The 23,356-nt window shown below is 42.2% G+C and overlaps 4 protein-coding genes across 9 annotated transcripts; 1 reads left to right on the plus strand and 3 right to left on the minus strand.

Moving 5' to 3' along the window:
* Window positions 1-312: 312 nt before the first annotated feature.
* On the plus strand, window positions 313-4,306 carry napsa (napsin A aspartic peptidase). The gene is made up of 9 exons (XM_055035654.1): window positions 313-501; window positions 772-925; window positions 1,470-1,593; window positions 1,668-1,786; window positions 1,873-2,072; window positions 2,241-2,363; window positions 2,530-2,674; window positions 2,748-2,846; window positions 3,780-4,306. The coding sequence occupies exons 1-9, from the start codon at window positions 434-436 to the stop codon at window positions 3,939-3,941; spliced, it is 1,194 nt and encodes a 397-aa protein (XP_054891629.1). The 5' UTR covers window positions 313-433; the 3' UTR covers window positions 3,942-4,306.
* Window positions 4,307-6,115: 1,809 nt separating this feature from the next.
* On the minus strand, window positions 6,116-10,188 carry mief1 (mitochondrial elongation factor 1). 3 transcript variants are annotated; one of them, XM_055035651.1, is made up of 5 exons: window positions 10,113-10,188; window positions 9,828-9,997; window positions 9,538-9,718; window positions 8,634-8,905; window positions 6,116-8,126 (listed from the first exon to the last, which is right to left on the minus strand). In XM_055035651.1, the coding sequence occupies exons 2-5, from the start codon at window positions 9,972-9,974 to the stop codon at window positions 7,299-7,301; spliced, it is 1,428 nt and encodes a 475-aa protein (XP_054891626.1). In that variant the 5' UTR covers window positions 9,975-9,997; window positions 10,113-10,188; the 3' UTR covers window positions 6,116-7,298. The 3 variants fall into 3 exon arrangements, with proteins under 3 accessions (XP_054891626.1, XP_054891627.1, XP_054891628.1); XM_055035652.1 differs by having other exon boundaries at window positions 9,828-9,975; window positions 10,113-10,182; XM_055035653.1 differs by having other exon boundaries at window positions 9,828-9,978; window positions 10,113-10,149.
* LOC129363527 (MIEF1 upstream open reading frame protein-like) lies at window positions 9,918-12,384 on the minus strand. 2 transcript variants are annotated; one of them, XM_055035655.1, is made up of 3 exons: window positions 12,303-12,384; window positions 10,113-10,421; window positions 9,918-9,997 (listed from the first exon to the last, which is right to left on the minus strand). In XM_055035655.1, the coding sequence occupies exon 2, from the start codon at window positions 10,382-10,384 to the stop codon at window positions 10,172-10,174; it is 213 nt and encodes a 70-aa protein (XP_054891630.1). In that variant the 5' UTR covers window positions 10,385-10,421; window positions 12,303-12,384; the 3' UTR covers window positions 9,918-9,997; window positions 10,113-10,171. The 2 variants fall into 2 exon arrangements, with proteins under 2 accessions (XP_054891630.1, XP_054891631.1); XM_055035656.1 differs by lacking the exon at window positions 12,303-12,384 and adding an exon at window positions 12,167-12,256.
* Window positions 12,385-13,327: 943 nt separating this feature from the next.
* On the minus strand, window positions 13,328-21,565 carry si:ch211-256m1.8 (uncharacterized). Of its 3 annotated transcripts, XM_055036288.1 has the most exons (5): window positions 21,518-21,565; window positions 20,897-20,960; window positions 18,906-19,368; window positions 18,387-18,788; window positions 13,328-17,829 (listed from the first exon to the last, which is right to left on the minus strand). In XM_055036288.1, the coding sequence occupies exons 3-5, from the start codon at window positions 19,347-19,349 to the stop codon at window positions 13,942-13,944; spliced, it is 4,734 nt and encodes a 1,577-aa protein (XP_054892263.1). In that variant the 5' UTR covers window positions 19,350-19,368; window positions 20,897-20,960; window positions 21,518-21,565; the 3' UTR covers window positions 13,328-13,941. The 3 variants fall into 3 exon arrangements, with proteins under 3 accessions (XP_054892263.1, XP_054892265.1, XP_054892264.1); XM_055036290.1 differs by lacking the exons at window positions 20,897-20,960; window positions 21,518-21,565 and adding an exon at window positions 20,245-20,314; XM_055036289.1 differs by lacking the exons at window positions 20,897-20,960; window positions 21,518-21,565 and adding an exon at window positions 20,110-20,284.
* Window positions 21,566-23,356: the final 1,791 nt, after the last annotated feature.

The raw sequence follows: 23,356 nt of genomic DNA on the forward strand, positions 1-23,356 counted from the left end.
TTTAGGTGGAATTTTTCCAAAATTCAAAATTCAACAGTTTTTCTATCATAATAATCCTATTTAGGCTCTTTGCAGGGTTATAATTGGCTCTGCCTGTTTCTTCAGCAGTTGATTTCAAACGTTTTGGCATCTTCAACAGAAGCATTCAGTATTCACACTCGTATTTTGGCAGGAAACGCACACTTTCTAGTTCTTGTATTCACGTAACAACTGGGGACAGAGTTACTTGAACGCTTACGTTCTTCGGCCAATCAGAGCCCCTGGTTGGTTAGGTTCTATTTCCATCCAATGACAGAGCTGCACGGGAGTAGCCGAGAGAGTCCGGACATTTCCGAAGGATCTTTTAGCTTGGTGCGTCAGTTTGAAAAGTGGGCTGTGACCCGTTTGCCTCTGAAGTGGGAAGTGGGTTCATTCTCTCGTAAGGAGCTCAGACATGAGACGACTCGGGATGCTTTGTGTTGTCTTGGCGCTGCTCGTCGCTCAATGCGCCGCCGTCGTAAGGTAAACAACATTTCTCACTTGTTTAGCTAGCAACTCATCAGGTCCAGGAATGCGCGTGCGTCACTGAACGCGGGTTCGATTCCTCTGCAGCCAGCGACATTAGTGGATTAGTTTATTTAAAAAAAGAAAGAAAAAAGAAACAAATGAAAACAGTGGATGTGTTTTAAAGTTTGCTTACGACAAGCAGCGGAAGCGTTTTTTTTTTTTTTTTTTTACCCCCGTGATGCTCACGCGTCGCCGCGTCTTAATCCAATAAACATGTCGTTCCAGAGTCCCTCTGTATAAAACCAGAAGTGTCCGCCGCCTCATGAGCGACAATGGGAGGACTGTGGAGGAACTGCGGGCTCTGGCCAAGAGCGTCGGGTCTCCGGACAGCTCTCCGTCCCCCAAGCTGCCCGTGGAGAGGCTGACCAACTTCATGGATGTAAGTGCACCTGCAGAGCGCCTCGGTTCAGGCGGAAATGGCGGCCAAGTCGAACGTCGTGTTTCATCACATATTTTTTTTGACAGTGCTAATATTGACTCAGGCTATCATTAGTTTGACACGAATGCCTTTGGCCACATTTTCTGTTAAAAAATAAAGATCGCTCTTTGGCTAGAAATGCATATATGGAAGCGAATGTTTGACTGTAAAACTCCTAATACCAGCTTTAGGACGAGTTTACTCTTTGAGCTCACTTTACATGAACCCAAACAGGACTTGCAATGAAGCAGGAAGCATTTATTGTCACCAAATGTTCCTTCCTTTAGAGTTTCAGGCTGTCCAGGTCACAGCTACATGCTGAAAAAAAAAAAAGTATTCACTCCTCCTGATCTGTGTCACAATTTCCCTCGTTTCAAACCTCAAACTCCAATGTGTTTTTATTGTGACAGAACGGGGGTGTCCCAACATGATTTCTCAAGAGCCAGCTTCGGCGTGTTTTAGCCGTTTCCCAGCCAGTTATTTTATTTACTTATTAATTTTTTAGGCCCAGTACTATGGCGTCATCAGCATCGGCACCCCACCGCAGAACTTCTCCGTCCTGTTTGACACCGGCTCCTCCAACCTCTGGGTCCCGTCTATCCACTGCGCTTTCTTCGATCTGGCCTGCTGTGAGTGGTTTTAGTGGTAGCAACGGCTTTTTGTAACTTGCATTATAATAAGCCATCTTTTCTTTTCCGTCCAGGGGTTCATCGTCGTTACAACTCCCAGAAGTCGAGCACGTACGTGAAGAACGGAACGGAGTTTTCCATCCGGTACGGCAGAGGCAGCTTGTCCGGCTTCATCAGTGAGGACACCGTCTCGGTGAGTTCAGAAAACAAATCGCTCGGACTTTAAGGCGACGTTCAGTGATCACTCTGTCATTTTGAATCGAATCCTGCCGCTTGCAGGTTGCGGGTTTATCTGTGCTCGGTCAGCAGTTTGGAGAAGCGGTGAAGCAGCCTGGCATCACCTTCGCCGTGGCGCGGTTCGATGGCGTCTTGGGCATGGCGTATCCCTCCATATCGGTGGCTAAAGTCACACCGGTGTTCGACACGGCCATGGCGGCCAAGCTGCTGCCGCAGAACATTTTCTCCGTCTACATCAGCAGGTGGGTTTTAAGACAAATACGTTTTGTGAATGATGTTTTTGGGATTTGCTTCCACTGCGACGAGGAAGAAACAACTGCAAGATTTTGGTTTACGTTTGTTGGCCAATCTGTTGGAAAAACCGTTTGCGTTGAGAAAATGCTTCTGTTGAAACGGATTTCGACTCTCAGGAACCCGAAAGCAGCAGTGGGAGGAGAGCTGATGCTGGGTGGGACCGACCCGCAGTACTACACTGGAGACCTACACTACGTCAACGTGACGAGAAAGGCCTACTGGCAGATCGACATGAACAGGTCAGGCTCTGCTGCTTTGAGGAACTGGGATAAATTAGAGGAAGTTTCAACACGTTAATATTCTAATCTGTTTGATTGTACGAAAGTGACATTTATTGTTGGGGGGTTTTTTTTAACAGTAATTCACACGTATAACTTTTAATCTGTGGCTCTTCTAACCTTCCAGAGTTGACGTGGGCAACCAGCTGACACTCTGCAAAGACAGTTGCCAGGCAATTGTCGACACAGGAACGTCTCTAATCGTGGGTCCAGCCGCAGAAGTCAGAGCGCTGAACAAAGCCATCGGCGCTCTGCCTCTGCTGATGGGAGAGGTGAAAGTCGCACATCTTAAAAGTCTCGCGTCTTTCGTTGCGTCGACTTCAGCGTGCACGTTTTCCTCTCTAGTACATGATTGACTGTAAGAAGATCCCGACGCTTCCTGTCGTCTCATTCGACATCGGAGGGAAGGTGTTCAACTTGACCGGGGAGGATTATGTCATGCAGGTATCTATTTAGAGGAGGTATTTCATTCGCTTGTTCCTGAAGGAATTCCTCAGGAGTGACTTCATGTCGTTTTTCCTAGCTGTGATCTTGCAAACAAGTACATCAGTCTGGCTTTCAAATCTCTTTCTAGCTGCTATCTAACTGAATTAATGGAGTGAAATAAGTTTAGCATTTTTGCAAATCAGGCAGAATTTGAGACTTTTTGAAGTAAGGGAAAGAAAGTGGTTTCTGTCGTTTTAGTTTGTAACAACGTTGGCCTCAAGGTGTTTTATCTGGCAAGATTGTTTACACAGGAGAAAAGAAAGTTGTTCTGTAAGCGCTATAGGGGGCGCTACGTTTGGCTATTAGCTGCTAATTATGCAGAAATTGCACTAAAATAGAGGCCAATTTGGTCGACTTTCTCTTTGCCTGATTGAACCTGTCCTGGATAATTTCACATTGAAGGAGATTCTTTAGTGCACAGGTTTTTGACGCCTTTATTTTGTTCGTGAAAACACAAAAAGCAGTATTTTCAAACATTCAACGCGAGGAAAAACAACAAATGAGCCACTCAAACTTGGACTGAACGACTAACGCACTGAAAGAGCGGCTACCAAAATGTATTTTTGAGTACTTTTCAAAGGGGCATCAGATCGACAAAAACCCTTATCCACTGCTTGTCTACTGCAAAATAAACAAATGTAATAGCAATTCCAACCATTAAGGGTAGATTACCTTATTCGGGGATTGTAATTGCATACTGTGTAGAAAGGAATTAGATTAATGTATTTAAAAATGCAGAGAATCACAATAATTACACTTCAATGTAAAGTGGCCCGATTATTAGAAATAATGTATAGTAAAGTCAAAAGTTATCCCATTTGTTCTGCAAGGAGGAGCTTTACTGTTATACAATAGCCTTGTCTTTTTTTCCCTCCTTCCTCTTTGTTGCAGGAGTCTCAGATGGGAGTGTCCATCTGTCTGTCTGGGTTCATGGGTATGGACATCCCGCCGCCGGCCGGCCCGCTTTGGATCCTGGGAGACGTATTCATTGGGAAGTACTACACCGTGTTCGACAGGAATAAGGACAGAGTCGGGTTTGCACCTGCCAAGTAGGACGCTGCTAAAATTTCTTTTCAACTTCTAATTAGACTTTCAAGAAAAATAACCAGCTGCTGAGCGCAAATTAAAAACCACAGCAAGAAATGCTACAGTTCACCATTTCCAAAGATTCAGCCTTAATTGCTAGAAAGTTCAGCATGTTGACGTGCATCGATGCCTCTGTTTGGGTACTTATTTGTTGCACTTATATGAAGCTGCATTATGTTAAAATTTAAATCTACGCGTCCTGGTATGTTTCCAAACCATGGATTTTATTTCCTCTGCTTAAAACCAATTTTTTTTTTGTCTTGTAATTAAATTAAAATTCTATCCAATGTGAGCTTTTCAAAGCTGAATAAAAATCTTGAATGCTTTCATTACACTGACTTCAAATCACGTCCTTATAAAAACACAGAGACCGTCTCCGATCATTTCAACATTTATTGAAGTATACAAAGTGCTCCAATGTTTAAAAAGAACTCATGGGTTTTGGGTTACATGCATCACAGCATATGGCTACCCTCCACTCGGAAGTAGCGACCAGTTTTGGGTTTTATTTTCGGATGTGGCATGGAGACTCCTCACTTTAGCACAGTAGTAATGTACAGCATAAATTAATATGCAAAGGAAGACTCATCAAATGCACAGAAAACTCTACACTCTGACCAAAGCACTTAATGATGCACAGATATGTATCTTTCTATGTTGTTCTGCATCAGTGAAAATAAATATTCAGCTCTTCTTTTTTTTGGGTTATAAATGTTTGATAAATACAAAAATATTCACTTTCACTTGGTTTCTTTTGTCATGATTAAATAAATCGATCAATGTACACGATATGGACAAGATTACATGTGTGGGGATGAGGTGATGTTTCAACTTTATCCTAAGGCTAAGAGTGAAAACAAAACGACTCTAGATGCGACTAACTCTCTACTTGAGTCTGGCAGCTGTTCCTGCTCGTCCACACTTCAATTTGGAATAAACTTTTACTTATATTTTTTTAAATGTTCTGGATTCACCCGAGAGCTAATCACCGATTTCTGAGCAAGTGAACACAAATCTTTGGCTAAAAAAACAGAAGGAAAGCTGCCTTGCAAAACGGGATTAAAGTGAAACTAATACTGCGCTGCACGTCAACCCCATCTCTTATCGGTGGTGGCAGCAGCATGCTGTGGGAACAGAGGAGTTGAAATCTGGAAGAGAACCGGTGAGAAGCTGCACTGACCTGAGATCAGGTTGGAGGTTCACCTTCCAGCTGCCGGAGCGACAGTGGAATGCTGTAGTAGTAGAAAACAAATATGTAGTTATTCTCCAATTTGTGTATCAGGGATTCTATGCAGTATGTAGAAGTGTGGCATAGAGCATGATTGGGTATTGAAAGGTAAGTTTACTAAGGCATTAAAAAGCAGAAACGTTTCTGAGAAAATTGGGTTAAAATTGACTTTCAGCTTTCATTTGCGACATAAGAACAGAACTCACTGAAAATAATTCAACTCAAACCTTTTGAACTATTGAACCTTCTTAAAACTCATGACAAAAGTGTCACAAGTCGGTCCAATTAAGATACTAAAGATGGTTCTGACATTAACTTTTTTTTATTCTAACCAAATAAAGACATAAAGATCACAAGCTGTGATTATGACTACGGGAATTCAAAAGGTCCGTCTTCCGTTTGTCACGATGCAAAAAAAAAAAAAAAACATGCGACCCAAGTTCAAATGTCTGTTCAAATGCTGAAAACGGAAACATTTTGAACATTTTGCCAGAACATGGTAAAAAAAAAAAAAAAAAAAAAAAAAAAAAGCGTGACAGCCATATTTGTTGGGCTCCACTTCAGACCCTGCAGCGTTAAATCAACAAACCGTAGAGTTCAAGAGGCATAAGCACTTCAGCGAGACTCGGTACCTGCAGGCCTGCGTTGAGATCCTGACCTAAGATTAGCACCTGGAAACTATTGTTCAACACAAAGATCAGACCGGCAGAAGCAGCTTACAGACTACAGGTTAATAATGGATCCCTCCTGGTCCTTTTAGCCTTAGCGACACAGACCTGCACCTTAATCCAATCTAATGTCTGGCTGCTTAACACAACACTGCCTGGATCCTTTACGTTAATCTGCATTTACACACACTTACAGGCATTAGAATGAACAAAGTGCTCAAACTGAAACTGGAGGACCTTCTGCAGCCTGTCTGGTAGTTTTTTTTTATGGGTTCTCATATTTGCTACATAGATTTATTCTCCATCTGGGGAATGCAGGTTCTCCATCTGAATGAACCAGACAGGGTTACAATATTTTCTGGTCATTTGTGTCCACATCCAAGCAATTAGAAAATAACATTTCTTTATTTTCCAACAAAGAGCAGCTTTTAGTTTTCTCCTCACTGGCAACAAATTGGGTATTTCCTGCTCGCCTGATACGGTCGTCCTGTTGGAATCGCGACGAAACTTCTACCACCCTCTACATCGCGCTGGGACCGCGACGTTCGAAACATTGCTTTTGCACAGCGCTGCGCAAAAGTCCCAACAATTGAACCTTTTTCCACATTTTGTCACAAGCGAATACAGTTTGGCATAAATGAGTTCAACCATCTTTGTTCTGATACCATTAAAAAAATAAATTCATACTGCTTTCAGTAGACTAAATTACACACAGATCTGAGTCTATTTTACTCATGCACTGGATTTTATTTGAAGATTTTAGAGTAAATTGGGCTGAAAACAAATGCACGCCACACTTTTCAAATCATGAACCACTTCGTTTGGGTCCAAAACAAATTTGACTAAAAGAAATTAAAGTTTATGGTTGTAAGCTGACAAAATGTGAAATAAAAATTCAAGTGGTGTGAATACTTTTGCAAGGTACTGAAATATTTGAATCAGCCACTGTATTACTGAGATTTAAATAAGCAGAAATTTGATTCTTGCATGGTTTCATTTTTAAGAGGCTGATCAGGATTTTATTACACAATGGCTTTCCATACAAAACACTTAACATTACATTCAGTCCTTTGAAACGGGATTAAAAACAGATTGGTGCCATGGTAACTGCAAATGGAGGTGCAAGGAGTCCAAATGAAGCTGAATTTGTTGCTTTCCTCTTTCTAAACGACAGGAAGGTGAAGACCTCTGAGTTTAACAGAGCACAACAGGCTAAACTTCATTAATACAATGGCTTTGAGGAAACTAACACTGTGTCGTAGTTACTCACTGACATTTTTTAGAGGTAACAAGAACAAAAAGAGGTGATTTTCTTTCCCCATGCAGGTTCTTTTCTTCTGGAGCTTCATCACCACTGAAGTATATTTGACCCCCATAAATAAAAAACAAACAAAACTGAGGTTGGCATCTAATCTTGTTGGATTTGTTTTACGGCCCTGCAGCAGTTCTCAGCAGCTGCTCTGGATCTGATAAAGCGCAATAGAGCGTGTACCCCAGCTCGTCCACTTCCTGTTCCGTCAGCTCACAGAACAAGTTAACTTTGGGGTGGAGGGCGCACGGCAGCCTCCCGGCCTCTAGGTGTCCCACCAGCGCGCGCAGCAGCTGCAGAAAGCGGTCGGCCAGCGCCTCCCGCGTCCAGTCGCCTTCCTTCTCGCTCAGCAGCAGGATGGCGTTTGTGAGCTGGCTGGAGTTGAGGAGGTGGAGGGCGGGGTTGAGCTTGCACGCCGCCTTTGCCGCCTTGAGGCAGGCGTACCGGCAGCCGCCGTCCTCCTGGTCCAGCGCCCGGAGGCGCGCCGTCTCCGCCACGCGGAAGCTCTGCCGCCACAGGTTCTCGTGGCGCTCGGCGGCGAGCCGGTGCGGCTTGGCGATTAGCGACGTCCCGTCCTCCATCACCAGCAGAGGCAGGAAGTCCACGTACAGCCTGCGGTCCGTCTCGTACTGGACCTCCAGGGTGAGCGTCTCCGAGGGAACCACGGGGCGGATGATGTAGTCGAGGACGCTGCCGATGGCGGGCCAGTTGATGGAGCCGGCGACGAGCTTGTCGAAGACCTCCAGGACCGATTTGGGGGAGAGGTAGCCGCCGACCATGCAGCGGTCCCAGTAGCTGCTGCTGCGAGGGAAGTACTCCAGGTTCTCCCTGCGGACGAGCCAGAACCCCGGGATGTTCATGATGGTGTCCTCCCCGGGGATGGACGACCACAGGTTCTTCTCCAACACAAGAGGCACCATCAGCTGGGCGTGGTCGGCTGTCACCACCTACAAGATTGGAACATTTGAACTCAAAATCCCAGATTACTGGATTAGAGGAAAATTTGTATTTGTTTCCCACTACTGACTTGTTTGGGCATGTGCTTTAGAAATAAGTACTTTTGGATTATTCTTAAACTAAACATTGAGAGAATGTGGCATATCCATTGTCCTAGATACTGTTATAATTCTTTGAATGAATAGTAATTGTCATAATTTAGGTTATATTAAGGTTGAAGGTGAATTAAGGTCATTGTAGAAAGAAAAAAGGGAGAGAATTTCCTCTATAAATCTCAGAAGTTTTTAGATTAATTCTGGAAATATTTGACCTTGAAAACCTGAACATTTTTGTCTTATTTTTTCTTGAGCTCTTTGAATCATTCAATCATACTATTTTTACAACTACAAAGACAAGAAGAGCAAAGAACTAAAATGCGCTTCCTGGAAGTGTTTTTTTCAACACATTCTCCAAATCAGCCGACGGTGCGGAACCGGTCGAGCAGCGACGGCGCTCACCTGCAGGTCGTCATAGAGACTGCCGCTGAGGTACATCTCTCTGAGCGGCATGTCAGGCAGCTTGGCGTGAAGGAAGACCCGGAGCTCGGCGCAGATGTCCAGCGCCGCCCTCCGGGCCGTGGCCTGCTCCTCAGCGGGGATGTTGACCCGGGTCTGGTAGAAGTCCCACAGGCGTTCCTGCAGGGAGAGGCGCATGCGGGCCTGCAACAGGCCGGAGCGGGTGGCGCCGCTTCCTCCCACCGCGGAGCGACCCACGGCTCTGCGCAGGCAGTCTGAGGAGACGACGGAGACGCTTTTATTAGGAATGCAGCAGAACTTTGAGAGAGGAACGTCAAAGCTGTTCTCTGCAAACGTCATCAAATCCCTTCAACAAATGTGAAGTTTTTAACAACAGTAAAACCAACTGCCTCCAGACTTCAATTAGTGAATGAACTTAAATAAATAACTGAGAATCCACACACTTGAAAATTTCACAACTACATTCTACATTATGTTGGTCTATCACATAAAATACAATATAAATACTTTAATGTTTGGGAACAAAATGGAATAAAGTTCAAAGGGATGTGAAGGATTTTGCAAAGCACTACATTTACGTTATCAAGACCTGGCAAAGAACAACACTAAATCTAAAAGCAATAAATGACTTAGGGTGATTCTACAGGTGGTCTCGTTAACAGGAACCAAAAAAAACATCAGGATCAGCTACGGGAAGACAGAAGGTCCAAACCCACTATAAAGAAAGAGTAACAATCCTCCGAGGAAGCCGTCTGTCGACAGATAAAGAAAAAGGGACACCTGGCTGATTGTCTTTTTCGTAAACTCAAATACTGCGCAGCACAGGGAAATAAAACACCGCACATCGGAAAACAGAACAGTGACGTCAGAAGAATATCCGCCTCACCTGGTTCAAAAGAACAAGAGGTCGTGGGCAGAGACTGCAGGGAGCGGCTAACCGTGGACTTCATGTCGTGGTTGAGAACTCGTGGAGAGGAGCCCACCCACGCCGGCTCCTCCCAGCTTCTCTTCCCCGTCTGCTGCATCTTGGTGGGGCTGGTGGGGGCACTAATGGTCCGGTCATACATCTGCACACACGACAGAGTCTCAGGTCACGCCTCTATATGAGTAGAGGTAACATGTTCAAAAAATAAAAATAAAAAAAAGAGTGAGAGAGACTGGGATTGTCAGACTTACTCTTTTGACAGCGAGGGTCGCGATGCCAAGCATGGCTGCCCCGCCCACCCCCAGAACAAGTTTAGCATTGGAAAGCATGAAATCGATAGCGGTCCCGATCCCGTTGTCATCTTTTTTCCCCTTGCGGTCTCCGTTCACGCCCGCCATCCTGCTGCCGGAAACACACAAACCTGATCATAGCAGCAGAAAGAAGGCAGAAGAAGAAGAAGCTATTGTTCCATTGTCAAGAAGTTATAATACTAAACAGCTTTGGTAATTAAAACAAGCATTCTTTGTTGATGCTACCTGAGAGATGCAGATCCTGACGACCCCACCACCGGGTGTTCCCTTCCCCGCCCCCCACCCTACATAAGCCCACCAAGCCGGCTGTTGAGAAAGAACTGGCCCCTCTTCAGCGCTTCCTCCTTCTCCTCGGGTACGGTCAGGGCCTGGCAGCGCCGAAACTCACGGGCCACGGCCCGGCGGTAGTAGTTCCGGTCGGTGTACTGAAGGTGACGCCCTGCGCGGAGCAGCGCCCTGTACAGCTCCAGCACAGCACCGCGGGACCAGCTGCCCATCAGGGAACACGCATGGATAGGGTGGTGACCCTAGACGCTGAGTGGAAAGGACAACGATCAGGCTGAGGCAACGCTGATCAGAGAGCGTCTAAATGCTGCTCAGAAGTGGAAAAAAGATAATATTTCACCCTGAACCAGAGAGGACCAGGAAGCAATCATACTCAGAAAAGTGATTTGAGAATCAAGGAAACTTTTAAAGTTTTGAATTTGCAAGACCTGAATGCAGCAGGTGCAGTTTTTGCATGAAAACAATAAACTACAATGAAGAAAACAAGCTGAAGCCTGTTTTAAGTTGCCTGTCGCAATACGCAGTTAATTAACCGCATAATAAATTAAAATTAGCTTGATAATTTACATTTTGATTATTTATATTTTTTGAAGGACAATCTCTACCAGGCTTTACTTACCTCCTCACCAGGCAAAGCGTTGGTTTACTGGCAGAAAATTGACACATTTCTATTATAAATCAAAGGATCAGACAAGTGTGAACTTTTCCAACTAGACAGCAGTCCTGAAGATAGAACAACATAAACCTGCAGGAGTGACCCACTCAGGGATTTTAATCCAATTGAAAATCTACTTAAGAGCTGAAGCTCACGGTTCAAAGAGAATGCCTGATCCTTCAACTTCTGCCGATAGTTGGGGCATCATCAAAATGAGCTTGACTAGTTTATTAATACAGGAGATACCTTGAACCCAGCATCAACAAAACAGGCTACTTCTACACGAAGCTGAAGTTGGTTTCCAATTCCATTTCCCGATTCAGGAAATTGCTGAAGGGCGATTCCACCTAATTTTTCACTATGTTCTGCATCTTAAATCGACTCTAATTTAAAAAGTGCAACACCTAGACTATTCAAACCTGGACTGGATTATTCTGCTCTAATAGCAGAATGTCTAAAACCATGTTTGTGACTTGTGAATCTGTTTTCTGATTTGTGAAACTTCAATAAAAGTTGATTTCACCACCTTTTTTTTAATCTCTGTCATAGTATAACTGGATTCCTTCTTGCAGAGGTGAAATCACCCTTTATTGAAGTTTCACAAAACTCAAACATGGCTTTAGGTATTCTGCTATTAGAGCAGAATGATCCAGTCCAGGTTTGAAGAGTCTAGGTGTTGTAGTTTATGAACGACAGTCAAAGATGTGGAACACAGTGAAAAATTAGGTGGAATCGAAGACCAGAATTGGAAACCAACTTCAGCTTCGTTACTTCTACTCCCTTTAATATTATACACTACCCTTTTTTAAATATACATTTGTTGGTGTAACAATAGCTTGAAATGCAAGTGTATTCACGAAGACAAACATTACAGCATTCAATAAACATTCATAAAGTACTGTATTTGCTTCTGAGCTCACAAAACAAACAAATTAGCCACACTGTATGTATCAACTTCTCTGAATATACAAAGGTTAACGAATCAACCTGTTTTCATTGAAGGTGAGCCTTTAATGTAATTTTATACAATAAAATAAAATTCAATCAATCAAAAGTTATGAAGCTCTCAATTCACCATACAAGCAGATCCACATGCTCCCTCTTCGGGTTTGTTAATCTTTAACTAGTTGCAAAACGTGCATGGACGCCGGGACGTTGACAACCATTTCGTCGCAACCCGTTCTTGCCCTTCGTTACCCCAGCTTTGTTTGGGTCTCCCCCTGAAGCTGAAACGCTCATATTCGCCGAGTAAATCTCCCGGAGGCATTAGGGAGAGTAGAAAATGGCTGGTCTGTTCCACCAGAAAGTCACACACCTCCTCACTAGCTTATTAGCTTACCTCGGTAAGCAGCCGTGTGGCGCTGACCTTAGTTCAAGCCCGGTTTAAAGACACGTCGCGTTCAGTACGACGCCGAAATGACGTCAAATAGCAGCGACACGACAATAAAGCAAATAGAAAACAGAAGTCAACCTACGTTTCAGAAAATAGGAGTCAGAAAGGTGTCTTCAGGAGGCTGGCGTCTCTTGTAGCTGGGGGTCACATACGGTGGTGACAACAGGAAGTACGTCAGTACAGAACGACTACATCCGGTTCACGTGACTCGTTTTATGTAAAATAAAATAAAATAAAATAAAATTGTCTCGCAGCTGTGCTTTACTGCCCAGGAAGAAATCCCCACAAATTTTCTTCTTTTTTTTTGTATATTGCAAGTTAATTATTGTATTTTATTTAACAGCTGAACTCTGCTTTTATATCATGTCACATTTTGTACAGTTTGTATATTCTATACTATGCTATGCGTCTTACGTTTTGTTGTGTTACAACCACAATTATTAATGTATTTTTATTGGAATTTTCTATAATAGACCAAAGCAAAATATTGCACACTTGTGACATGGAAGCATAAGAATACATGATTTATTTCTCTATTTATTTTTCATTTATTTATTTATTTATATTTTTACAAAGTCTGAACAGTAGAATGTGCACTTGCTTTCAGCATCCCTGGTTAAAAAAAAAACTTTGTAGGACTATGTTTCAGTGTTCATCTCTCAAGTGTTTTGCCATCTCTTTGATCCTTTCTTCCAGTTGTGCTCTGTATTCAGTACCTTACTCAGACATAGGTAACATTTCAATAGAATCAAACATCAAAATGGTCATAATTTTGGTTAATCCCCCCTGAGAAAAAAAATGTAATGAAAGTTTAATGACTTAGCATTATGTGATGGCTGTTGACTTACATAATTTCTATCAGTTACGCGATCCAATAGCAGCCTGCATCATTTTAAATCGCTTCTCAAAACTCATTTTTATTCGTTGGCTTTTAACTGAAGCAATTTTTGATATTCTGTTTTTATTTATTTGTGTTACTGTCGTTCCTGTGCAGCACTTTGGTGCAGTTTTATACCTGTTTTAAAGTGCTATATAAATAAATTTGACATTGACATTGACAGTTTTGCAAGTCAATACAGATATGCAGAAAGCTGTTGCAAAGGCAAGAATTTTATTCCATCGTGAAACAATAAAATTTTAAACTGGTGAAAGTGAGTAGAACACAAATTAAAAACAAAATGTACTGCCTTTTTTTTCAGAAAATGTCAAAACATATCTCTAAATTATTCAGATTGCTGACAAACATATATTTGCTACAATGATACATAATTCAAATAACAATAATTTGCATAAAAAGGCAAGCTGCAGAAAAGACAAAAACATGAGTATGATACCGGTTTACATGACAGACAACACTAATGATTTTTGAACACATTCATCAATAAAACAAACATTTTTCATGTCCTTGATTTTGAAAACTGTTACTTTGTTTTGTGTTATCTGCCTTAACATAATGTGATGAAAGCAGATCATAAGTATAAACTTCACATTTTAAAAGCTGTATTATTGAGTTCTAAAAATATTTGCAAGCTTCAATAATCAGGATAAAAGGCTGCAGAACATGTGTGGAAACTGAAGAATAGAAATTTGGATCTAAGTTACAAATGATGCATCCCTGATGTATTTGCAAGCCCTTGAATCTTCACTGTATACTGTAGTTTGGACCAGTTACCACAAATATATTACATCTGTTGGCCTGATTGTCTGCGGTAATTGTATGATCAGGGCATGTACTTTATTCCTTTCATCCTTGGTATGATATGGAGATCTCTAACGTCATTATGCTGAAGGAGCCAACACAAATAGCGCTCTGTCCCCATGCCCCACCCACTGGTAAGGAGAGGTTTCACTTTGCGCATGCTAATGTACCATTTGTAAGACTCTTCTGGTACTGCATGGTGCCTGAGAGCTTCTCGTACCATCTCAGGGCTGGGATGGCGTTCACCAAGACCAACAGTCTCACCCAGCCCCAGCAAAAGGTCTGCTGCTTTGGCTTTGGACCGTCCTGTGCCCTCCATGTACGCCTGGTAGAAGGGAACTCCCAGGTGGTCCATCTCAGTTAGCCATACAGCACCACCAAATTTCTCTATTAAAACGTGCTCTCCTTTGCGCGTTAGCTTCCTACCAAAGACAGGTTGGCCATCTTGCACCCACTCTAAGCAGTCTGCAGAGGGCATCATGGAAATGGCTTGAGCCAGGGGGATTCTTGGAAGAGCAGTGTTTCCTTCCATTTTGCTCAGGATTTCTGTCACGTGTGCTAAGGTTCCAGCAGAGTTCTGGATTATGTCAGAGTGATTTTTCAACATGGACTTGGTGAGGTGAACCAAGTATCCCTCTGCAATGGAAATGGCATTATCCATGTCCCCTACCAATTCACACTCTACATGGTAGAACTGATTCAAGTGTGTGGTGTCTGGATCTTCCCCTCTAAAGCTTGGAGATATATAGTAGGTTCCGGGTAAGTTCTCCTGAAAGCGAAGGAAGTATTCAAGAACAAACTGCATTGAGTCAGCCAGGTATACATCTTGACCAAGCAGACTTACAGACACTGGCTCTGAGTCGGATCCCAGACCCATTGGTGAAGATATGGTGTCTGTGGTGAGAGGGGTCAAAGCATAAGAGTACTGGCAGAAATTGTGGAAATATTCCACTGTGCTGTGGAACAAAGTGTTTTGAATTTGGAAGAGGTTGCGATACCACTGGCTTTTCATGGCCAGAGTGGAGTGAAGTTGAGGATCTTTCCATGAATTAGGAGGTCTGCACTGGGTGATTTTCAAGTGTGTGTTTTTGAGAGATTCAGCATCAGCTGGTCGGCCATCCAAAGATGACACAAATCCAGGGTAGGTTTGGAAGAATTCTGGTTGTAGCTTGGCAGCTTTGGTCCCATCTGGTGAAGGTAGCAGAGGCACCAGCTTGACATGAGCATGGTCGATCTCAAACCCCTCAAAGATCATTGCAACACTTGAAGCCTTCATTCCTTCCTGCAGCAGTTGAGCAACTTTATAAGTGGCCAAGATGAGAGTTATGTAGTCTGGATCGTCTAGACTGAAAATGTCACTGGACAGAGGCTTGCGTGGTACCACAACAGTTAGACCGGGTCTATTTGGGTATGGTGTAAGGAAAGCAACATGCTCACTGTCTTCCCACACTCTCCATTGTTGCTGTTCTCCCCGTACAATACGGCTAAACAGGCTATCACTGGAAGGGTCACCAAAGTAGTCAAAGCAAAATGGTGCATTAGGTGTAGGCAGAGCATTTCTGATTTTGGCTTGAACTTGAGTCAGTGCCTCATCGTCCCAGCGTGGGCCACTTTTTGAGTTACAGAAGCCTGTATCATAACTATAGAACTCCTCTTCTTTCGCAAGATGAGGTTGCCACTTTGGTTCTAATCCATAGAGTGGCAGTAATCTAATTTGTGCTGGTTTATCAGGGACTGGATTAAAAATCAAGGCACAACGTTGTACTCCCAGTTGCTCACATAGCAAGTTTGATACTGTTTTTGCACCTTGTAACATAGTTACAAAATCAGATGTGGGCAACTGAAAGATACTGTTAGCCCCACTCAGAGTTTTTCTTGTCAGAATGGTTGACCCAGGAGTCCAAGGGTTTGGGTTCAGGTAAGCAACCAGCTCCTCTGTTTCCCAGATCACATTGATGTAGTTCTTCATCGGCTTGAGAACTTCTACCCTGGAAATGCCGCCAGTCATTGAGGCCACAAACATCACACCAGCATTTGTTTCAATGACAGATTCACAGTTTTTGTCCACTGCAATGACACCAGCACATACGTCTTTCAGATTTTGGGCTATCACTTCTTTGCAGGCCTGTCTAAGGCTATAGCCTTTGTTGTGGTACAGACTGGCTATTTTCTCTGCCACACTGCTCCTTAAAAAGACATCTCCGTCTCCAGAACAGGTAATTGCTACCTTGTCATCTGCATATATCCCTGCTCCTACTACTGCAGTATCCCCTACTCGTCCTTTTAATTTTCCCACCATTCCACCTGTTGAGGTAGCAGCTGCCAATGTGTTCCAACGATCAAAGGCCACAGCTCCAACTGTTTGAGGGTGGTTGTTTTTTGAGGCATTTCCACCACTGATTTTTGCGAGTAACTCTTTGTGACGTATATCAGTGTAAAAATACTCTGGCCCAACTGGCTTCTCTTTGTCCTCCAGCCCTAGCAGAAACTCTTCAGCTCCTTCCCCAACAATCAGTGCATGTGAGCTCTTCTCCATTACACATCTGGCTGCTTTAATAGGGTTTTTCACACTTTTCATACAAGCAACAGATCCTGATCTCATTCGACTTCCATCTACAATGGTTGCTTCCAATTCATTTTTGCCGTCTTTGTTGAAAACTGAACCTCTACCTGCGTTAAACAAAAAGCAGTCTTCCAAAGCTTCCACAGACCTCTGAACAGCATCGAGACTACTGCCACCTTGTTCAAGAATTTGGGCCCCAAGGGTTAAAGCTATATGCAGTGCAAACTCAATCATCTCTGTCACTTTGCTGTTCAGCATAGTCTCCTCTCCAGCACCACCATGAATCACAAGAATGTAGTCAGAGCTCATGCCAGATACAGGGTCAATAGCACCTTTGCCCTTCTCTACACTGTCTTGGCACCGAAGCATCTGCTCTGTTTTTTGGTGTTTGAACAGGCAATCTAGTGCCCCCATTTGGCTTGTTATGGCATACCTAACAGCTAAAAGCATCAACAACTTCAAGCTCTTCTTGAAGTTTTCTTGAAGCTTCTTCAGAGCAACAGCAAATGTCCCCTTTCCATTCAGCACAAGTCGCACCTTATCTTTCTTTCCGAGGTAAGTCACAGCAAGTTGGTCTTGTGCATAAGCATTCCCTACTCCACACTCTACACCTTCCATCATGTCAGAACCTGTGAGGTATACAGATGGACAACCAAAGGGATCCAGGAATTTCCTTAATGGATTGTCAGACGGTAAAGACCGGCGCAGAGCGGCCAGGTGTGGACCAACACCTTGGCCAGTTTTGGTGCTTCTGATAAGGCTCTTGTGCTCTATAAAAGCAAAATGGAACAACTGCAGTAAGTCATTAGTGTAGTGGATGGTGTCATCAGGACGAATGCGAGATCCCAAGGTATTTACTAACTTCCGGGAATGCATTGTGAGAGAGTAGGTGGGATCACAACGGCCATGTTTGTAGTGCCGCATATGTGTAGGTGTGACAAGCATATGCTTGGCAGCAGATTCCCCAAGAGTCTGCCAAAGGGAGAGCTGCAAAGAGAAGTTGACCCAAGCATCATACAAGCCCCTCTGCCCTCTAAAAGTTGAAAACACATCAGGATATGAGGGTAGATCAAAAGTGAGAACTAGATTGTCTGTTGTCAATACAGGGTTCTGTTGGAGGTTCCCTTCAAAGGGGAACACCAGGGCTTTTGGACATGCAGAATGAACAGTGTTTATTGTCTCAGGCTCGGTTATGGTTTCTAAGTCATTATTGGCAAGGTTTAAATCAATAGTCTCAGACAGATGGTATACACGTTCAGTCACAAGAGAAGCTACCATTCCATCCACAGCGCTGTGCTCGAACACCATCCCAGCCGTGCTGTCTTTGAACACAACAAGGTTCAGAACCTGCAGAAAAAAAAAGAAAAAAAAGAAAAGAAAGCATGAAAAATTGCATTGGTTTCTTTCTGGAAATTCAGCCATCTCTTAAAATGTTAAAACGTTTAAACATAAAAGTACAAAACCCTGTTTGTAACTGAATCTAAATCTAAATTAAGAGACTCCTTCAAGGCATCCAGCTCCTCATGAGGAAACACCTTGTAACATTGTTTTTTGCTTTGTCCCTGGATGATCCTACTGGTTGATTGAATACTATTTTCAGTGAACTAGGCCTGGATTCAGTTCTTGAATACTGAGGTCTTCAGCCATATTGTAAATTTGAGATTCTAAACATTTGTGCAGTAAATGAATGTTATATTGTTCATTATCTATAAAATCGGATAAGCTTGTTTAAATTTAAAATAAATTAAGCTAATTTGTGTTCTTCATTTGATTACAGGAATTCTCTGCAGACTTGCGTAATTTGTTTTATGCACAGTGAAACTACGGAAGTCCTTAATTATTCCTCCTAATCACTATACATGCATATTTTTCTGTCGGATCATTAAAAACCAGTTCAGATATACCTTGTCATAATGTCTCAGACATGGAGTGTCTCCTCCTCGTCCCAGCCTCACTGCATTGAGGACGTCAGCCATTTCAGAGGGGGCGTCACTATCTTCCAGACAGAGTGTAAGGACGGCGCTCTCCATGAGCTCGAGTGATTTTTGCGCATCACCTCCTTGCTTGAGAATCTCTTCCCTGAGGGAAGCCCAGGACTTGCGCTCCAGAGCTGAGAGGCTGCAGATGAGAGAAGGATCTTTCTGTTTCCCAGCTTTGGGCAGATCTATCACCTGGGCCAGCTGCTTGTAGATGTCAGTAAAGGACCGTGCCGAAACTGGTCCACTGGTGCTGGAACGCCAGAGTATGTCAACGGGGAATACTCCACCGGCACAGGTGATGATGGCATGGAGGCTATCTGGATAGACCTGATGAACACAGTTTCACAGTATAGTAAGCGAACGGGAAGCAAATTCATTGTCATCATTGCACAAAATGTTTTCCAGGAATGTCAAATGTTTTGACATTTACTGCGTTAATCTCACCTTAATTTCATCTCGGCTCTTGCCAGGAATACGGCTGGCGGCGAACACTTCGGACTGCTGAGTGTGTTCCATAGGAACATCGCCCTCCAGTAAGAGGGGTTCGCTGTACAGTTTTGCTGCTGCCCAGAGCAGAGCAGCTGCCCTCCCAAGCTGAGAGCATCCCTTAACTTTAGATGGAAGAAGAACAACCGGGAGGGCCGTTGAAGTAGGCAGGGGGTCAGCACAAGAAAGCAAACCCCTCTTGAACTGCTCAGTCACCCAGTTCTCTTGGCCTGCTGCAATGGCCTCTAATTTCCTCTGGGCCTCTTCCAGGGCATTCCTCTGCTGTTCCAGGGTGCTTTTGAACTCGAGGTAAAGATCTGGGCTTAGCGTGAGCTGCAGAACACGGCTCACTTCTTGCAGTGTAGCGTCCAACTCTGGAACTGGGTAGTTGAGAAGCTTCATCCTGTTCTAACTGAGGGGGCTTGACACAGAAAGAAAAAAAGCGACACTATCAGTGGAGAAAATATAATTGTTTTAAATAATCAATCCAACACAGTTCACTCCAAAACCTGCTGATCATTTTAGGGAAATGATTGCTTTGCAAAATTATTTTTGTAAATTACATGTTTTTAAATTGTACCGGTACAAGTTGTACCTGTGTATAGCATCAACAACTTAATGCTGTTGTATTTTATTCATTGTATTTTAAGGGATGTCATAGATCAAAACAGGAAGTACATAATTATTAAGTGAAAATAACAAAATAGGACGATCATTTTGTGGTAACTGGATTTGCATAAATGTTTCACAAAGCATATTTAATTTTCTAAAATTAAATCACACCTCAATGGCACATTTTTGTCATTCCTATTGAAAAATGCTTCCACCGACCTTTGCTAGGCCTGTTTTTAGTGCTACAGAGACAACTTAAGTCTAATTATTAGACGCCATAAATTCTTCTTTAAGAGTTTTACAACTTTAGGTTGGGAGAATGGAATTTATTTCTTGTCTTGTTTCCCAGAGGAACCTTTTATTTACAAGTTGCTCCTATTTCTGAAGTGTGTGACAGCTCTCATGCATACACACACACACACACACACACACACACACACACACACACACACACACACACACACACACACACACACACACACACACACACACACACACACACACACACACACACACACAATGAAGATATATTACACACAGTATGACATACGTTTCCTTCATGTGACGTCCAACCGTTCTCACATTAGTGGAGCCAATAAGTCGGTTAGGTTGTTAATGCTTAAAAAAGTACAACACAGCTGTCTTTGTGTGTGAAATTGGTGGACATGAATGGAATGCTCCCCACCACTGCTGAAGAGAGCAGCTCCCTCCGTAATGTCCGGTAACAAGGCCCGTCCGCTCACACGTGAAAGCAGTTACCCCTTTTCTAAAACTACAGCGTTCTGGTCGTCAAGGAAACGCGACGGAAATTAGATTTATCTTGATTTGTTCAAATCATCCACACAGTGCCGGCTGTCTGCGGTCTGACCAACTCCAGCAGGACCCAGGCTTTAAAAGAAAGCTGGGTTTGTGACGCACGCTCCCAAACAACGGAAATTTACTGCAAAGGTGAAATAAAACCAACAGAATATTCACAAGGAATTTTACGCACCAATAAAACAGTCACTCTTTTTGTTTGTGTGCCACGACATCCCAACTTTTCTCCACACGAATCATTAACAGATAAGGTTTCTCTGACTTGTTTGAGTATATTAGAAAAGAAACTCCGCAAAAAATAAAAACATGTTCAAATGAAACTTGTCAGGATTATCACACACACAAAAATTACATTAATAGGACAGAAAAATGTCCAGGTAAGAAAAATGTATCAGAATGCATAAAAATGACATAGTCGTTATAAACTGGGATGTACAGATAAGGTGATAAACTTCCTGTTAATTTATTTTTTTAAATCTTTTTCTCTTGTTATTGTGATTGCAGAATAAAAACGATCTTACCTCTCTAAAGCGTTTTGTCCAAGACTTGGCCAGCAGCTCCAGTGGGAGGAAAACTCGGAGTGGACTGCAAAAACAAGGGATTTTTCTTTTTTGTTACCATAATGAAGAAGCTGTGACTCCAATTAAGAAACCTTCTCTCCACCTCTCACAGTCCCTCTTTCTGGTCAAACTTTCATGTTTTGCTTTCTTTGTTTTTTTTTTTCTTTTATTTGCCAAAAAATGACGATTGAAGTTAAATATGATACAAAACAAAATAAGACCGAAGCAGCTCAGAAGAAATCACATGAATCTCCCTCGATCATCTCAGATCGAAATCCTTCAGAAAAACTGAGGGTTGAACAAAAAAAGATCTAGAAAAATCTAGAAAGAAAAAGAGGCATGATCAAATTAAGAAGAATTTACTCAGTAATGTTTTGAATTATAATTTCTTAATTCCCCAGGTAGTCACCATACGCTAGTAACTTACAGCAAAGGTTGAAAAAATGTGGTCCTTTAATCCAATTATTACCTAAAATAATGTTTTTTTTTCTAAAATCAGATATTTTATGCATTAAGCCAAATCATTTGTTTCAATGGTATAATTTCCATATTTTACACGTTGTGTAATGTGACAGAACTTACTTGTGTCTTTCCCCTCAGATGATTTGACCCTCGCTGTTCAGATCTCAGGATGCAGTCCAGGCCCTGAACATGAATCGGCTGAATAAATACTCATCACTCCTCTTTGAGATTTCAGATGATCAGCTTACTCACCTTGGTGTAGTTAGGGTAATGTCATGTGACATAAAAAGTGGTGAAATTCAGTAATTTTTTTTACATTAATGACTATCATGGGACTGGGATGTCTTAACGAAAGCAGTAGAGATCAACGACTCTGTGTATTTATACACTGAGTTACTGCAAAGGTGACTCATTGATAACGCCCCATAAAAGGCTCCCCAAAACGAATCTTTTGCAGGCTTCCTGGGGGATGAAAAAAGCTGATTATGTTCTTTTGCATTTATTTCCCAGAAATAAAGGGATCTCTCTTACTGATTACCAGTAAATGTCAGCCTAATATCTTCATACTGAAACCTTTCCAGGCATATACTTCCCTTCCGATAAGATTAACCCTTTAACTGACCCTCCCCAAAAAGCTGACGGGTCAGACTTTAGTTCTGTGAGGACACTGGTGTCTTCATGACAGTAAAGAGTTTGAATCCCCAGAATTTCCTATGAATTTCTTTGTTTCAGTATAACATCTGGCTGGACAGACCAATAAATTATTTTAATAGGCTTAAGAAATCATCACCTATCGGAGTGGAAATTATCCACTAGGGCGGTTGCCCAGGTTGTTATTTGAAAGTGGGCACAGAAGTACCAAACAACTAAATATTTTAAATATCTTTTTCAACCAATTATTGAACCAATCAATCACATTTTATTTGTATAGCACATTTCAACAACAAGGCAATTCAAAGTGCTTTACGTCATAAAAACACAAAACTACAGTCATAGAACAATTGAAACGTTACATTTTGTCAAGTGATGTCTCATTGATTATGTTTCAGCAACAAAAAAAAAGCAGTTGGCACAAATCTCATCTCTTGATCATATTCGAATTAGTAAAGCGGTGACATCTACACACTGGCTTCATGAAGGACAATTTATACTTTTCAGAACTTTTGTCCGCCACAGTAAACCAGATTACCACAATGATAATGCTTTTCTCTTTCAGACTGAAATCGTGTGCGAAAAGTTTACGTTTTTTGATGTTGTTGTTGGGTTAGCAGTCTGCAATTAAGTTGGAACAGACTGCAGAAATAAATAGTGGATAGATAATCAGTCTTATTTTATGCACATAAAAGATTACAACACAGAAATGTAAAACTCAGAAAGGATAGCAGCAAACACAAATGTAACATGTTAGAACTTGAGGTAGTTTTCTCTTAGTTCATATTTAACCTATTCTTCTTCTTTTATGTTAAAAAATGTGCACAGCTGAGTAAAAACAGAAAACAGAGAAGTAAAGAAGCAACTGCTCATATGATTCCTATATTCTATTTATACGAGGTCACAATGAATCACCAGATGATCGTACTCTCAAAAGAGCATTTGCGGGATTACAAACCACTAAAAGAAGGATTTGGTCAGTTTCTAATCCTGGTTTTCTTTGTCCTCTGTACAAATTTCACAACAACAAAAAACCCATAATCTAATTCTAGTTTCTTGTCTGGCTGCTACTAAACGCCATAAAAGGCCATCAACACCAAAATGGTGTTTACACTCACAAAAGATAGTGAAAGGTTAATGTGTGAACTATTTGACAGTTTTTAATCTCTTTGTTTTGTTATTATTAATTGATTTTCTGCTTAATTGTACAGAATAAAGGTCTAAGAAATAATTTCTAATTATCACTGTGTCATTTTTACATGAAACATTCTGACATTTTAACATGGGTATGTACACCGAGAGCCACTG

The sequence above is a fragment of the Poeciliopsis prolifica genome, unplaced genomic scaffold (genome assembly GCF_027474105.1).
Source record: "Poeciliopsis prolifica strain line A6 unplaced genomic scaffold, Auburn_PproV2 SCAFFOLD010, whole genome shotgun sequence".
NCBI lineage: Eukaryota > Metazoa > Chordata > Actinopteri > Cyprinodontiformes > Poeciliidae > Poeciliopsis > Poeciliopsis prolifica.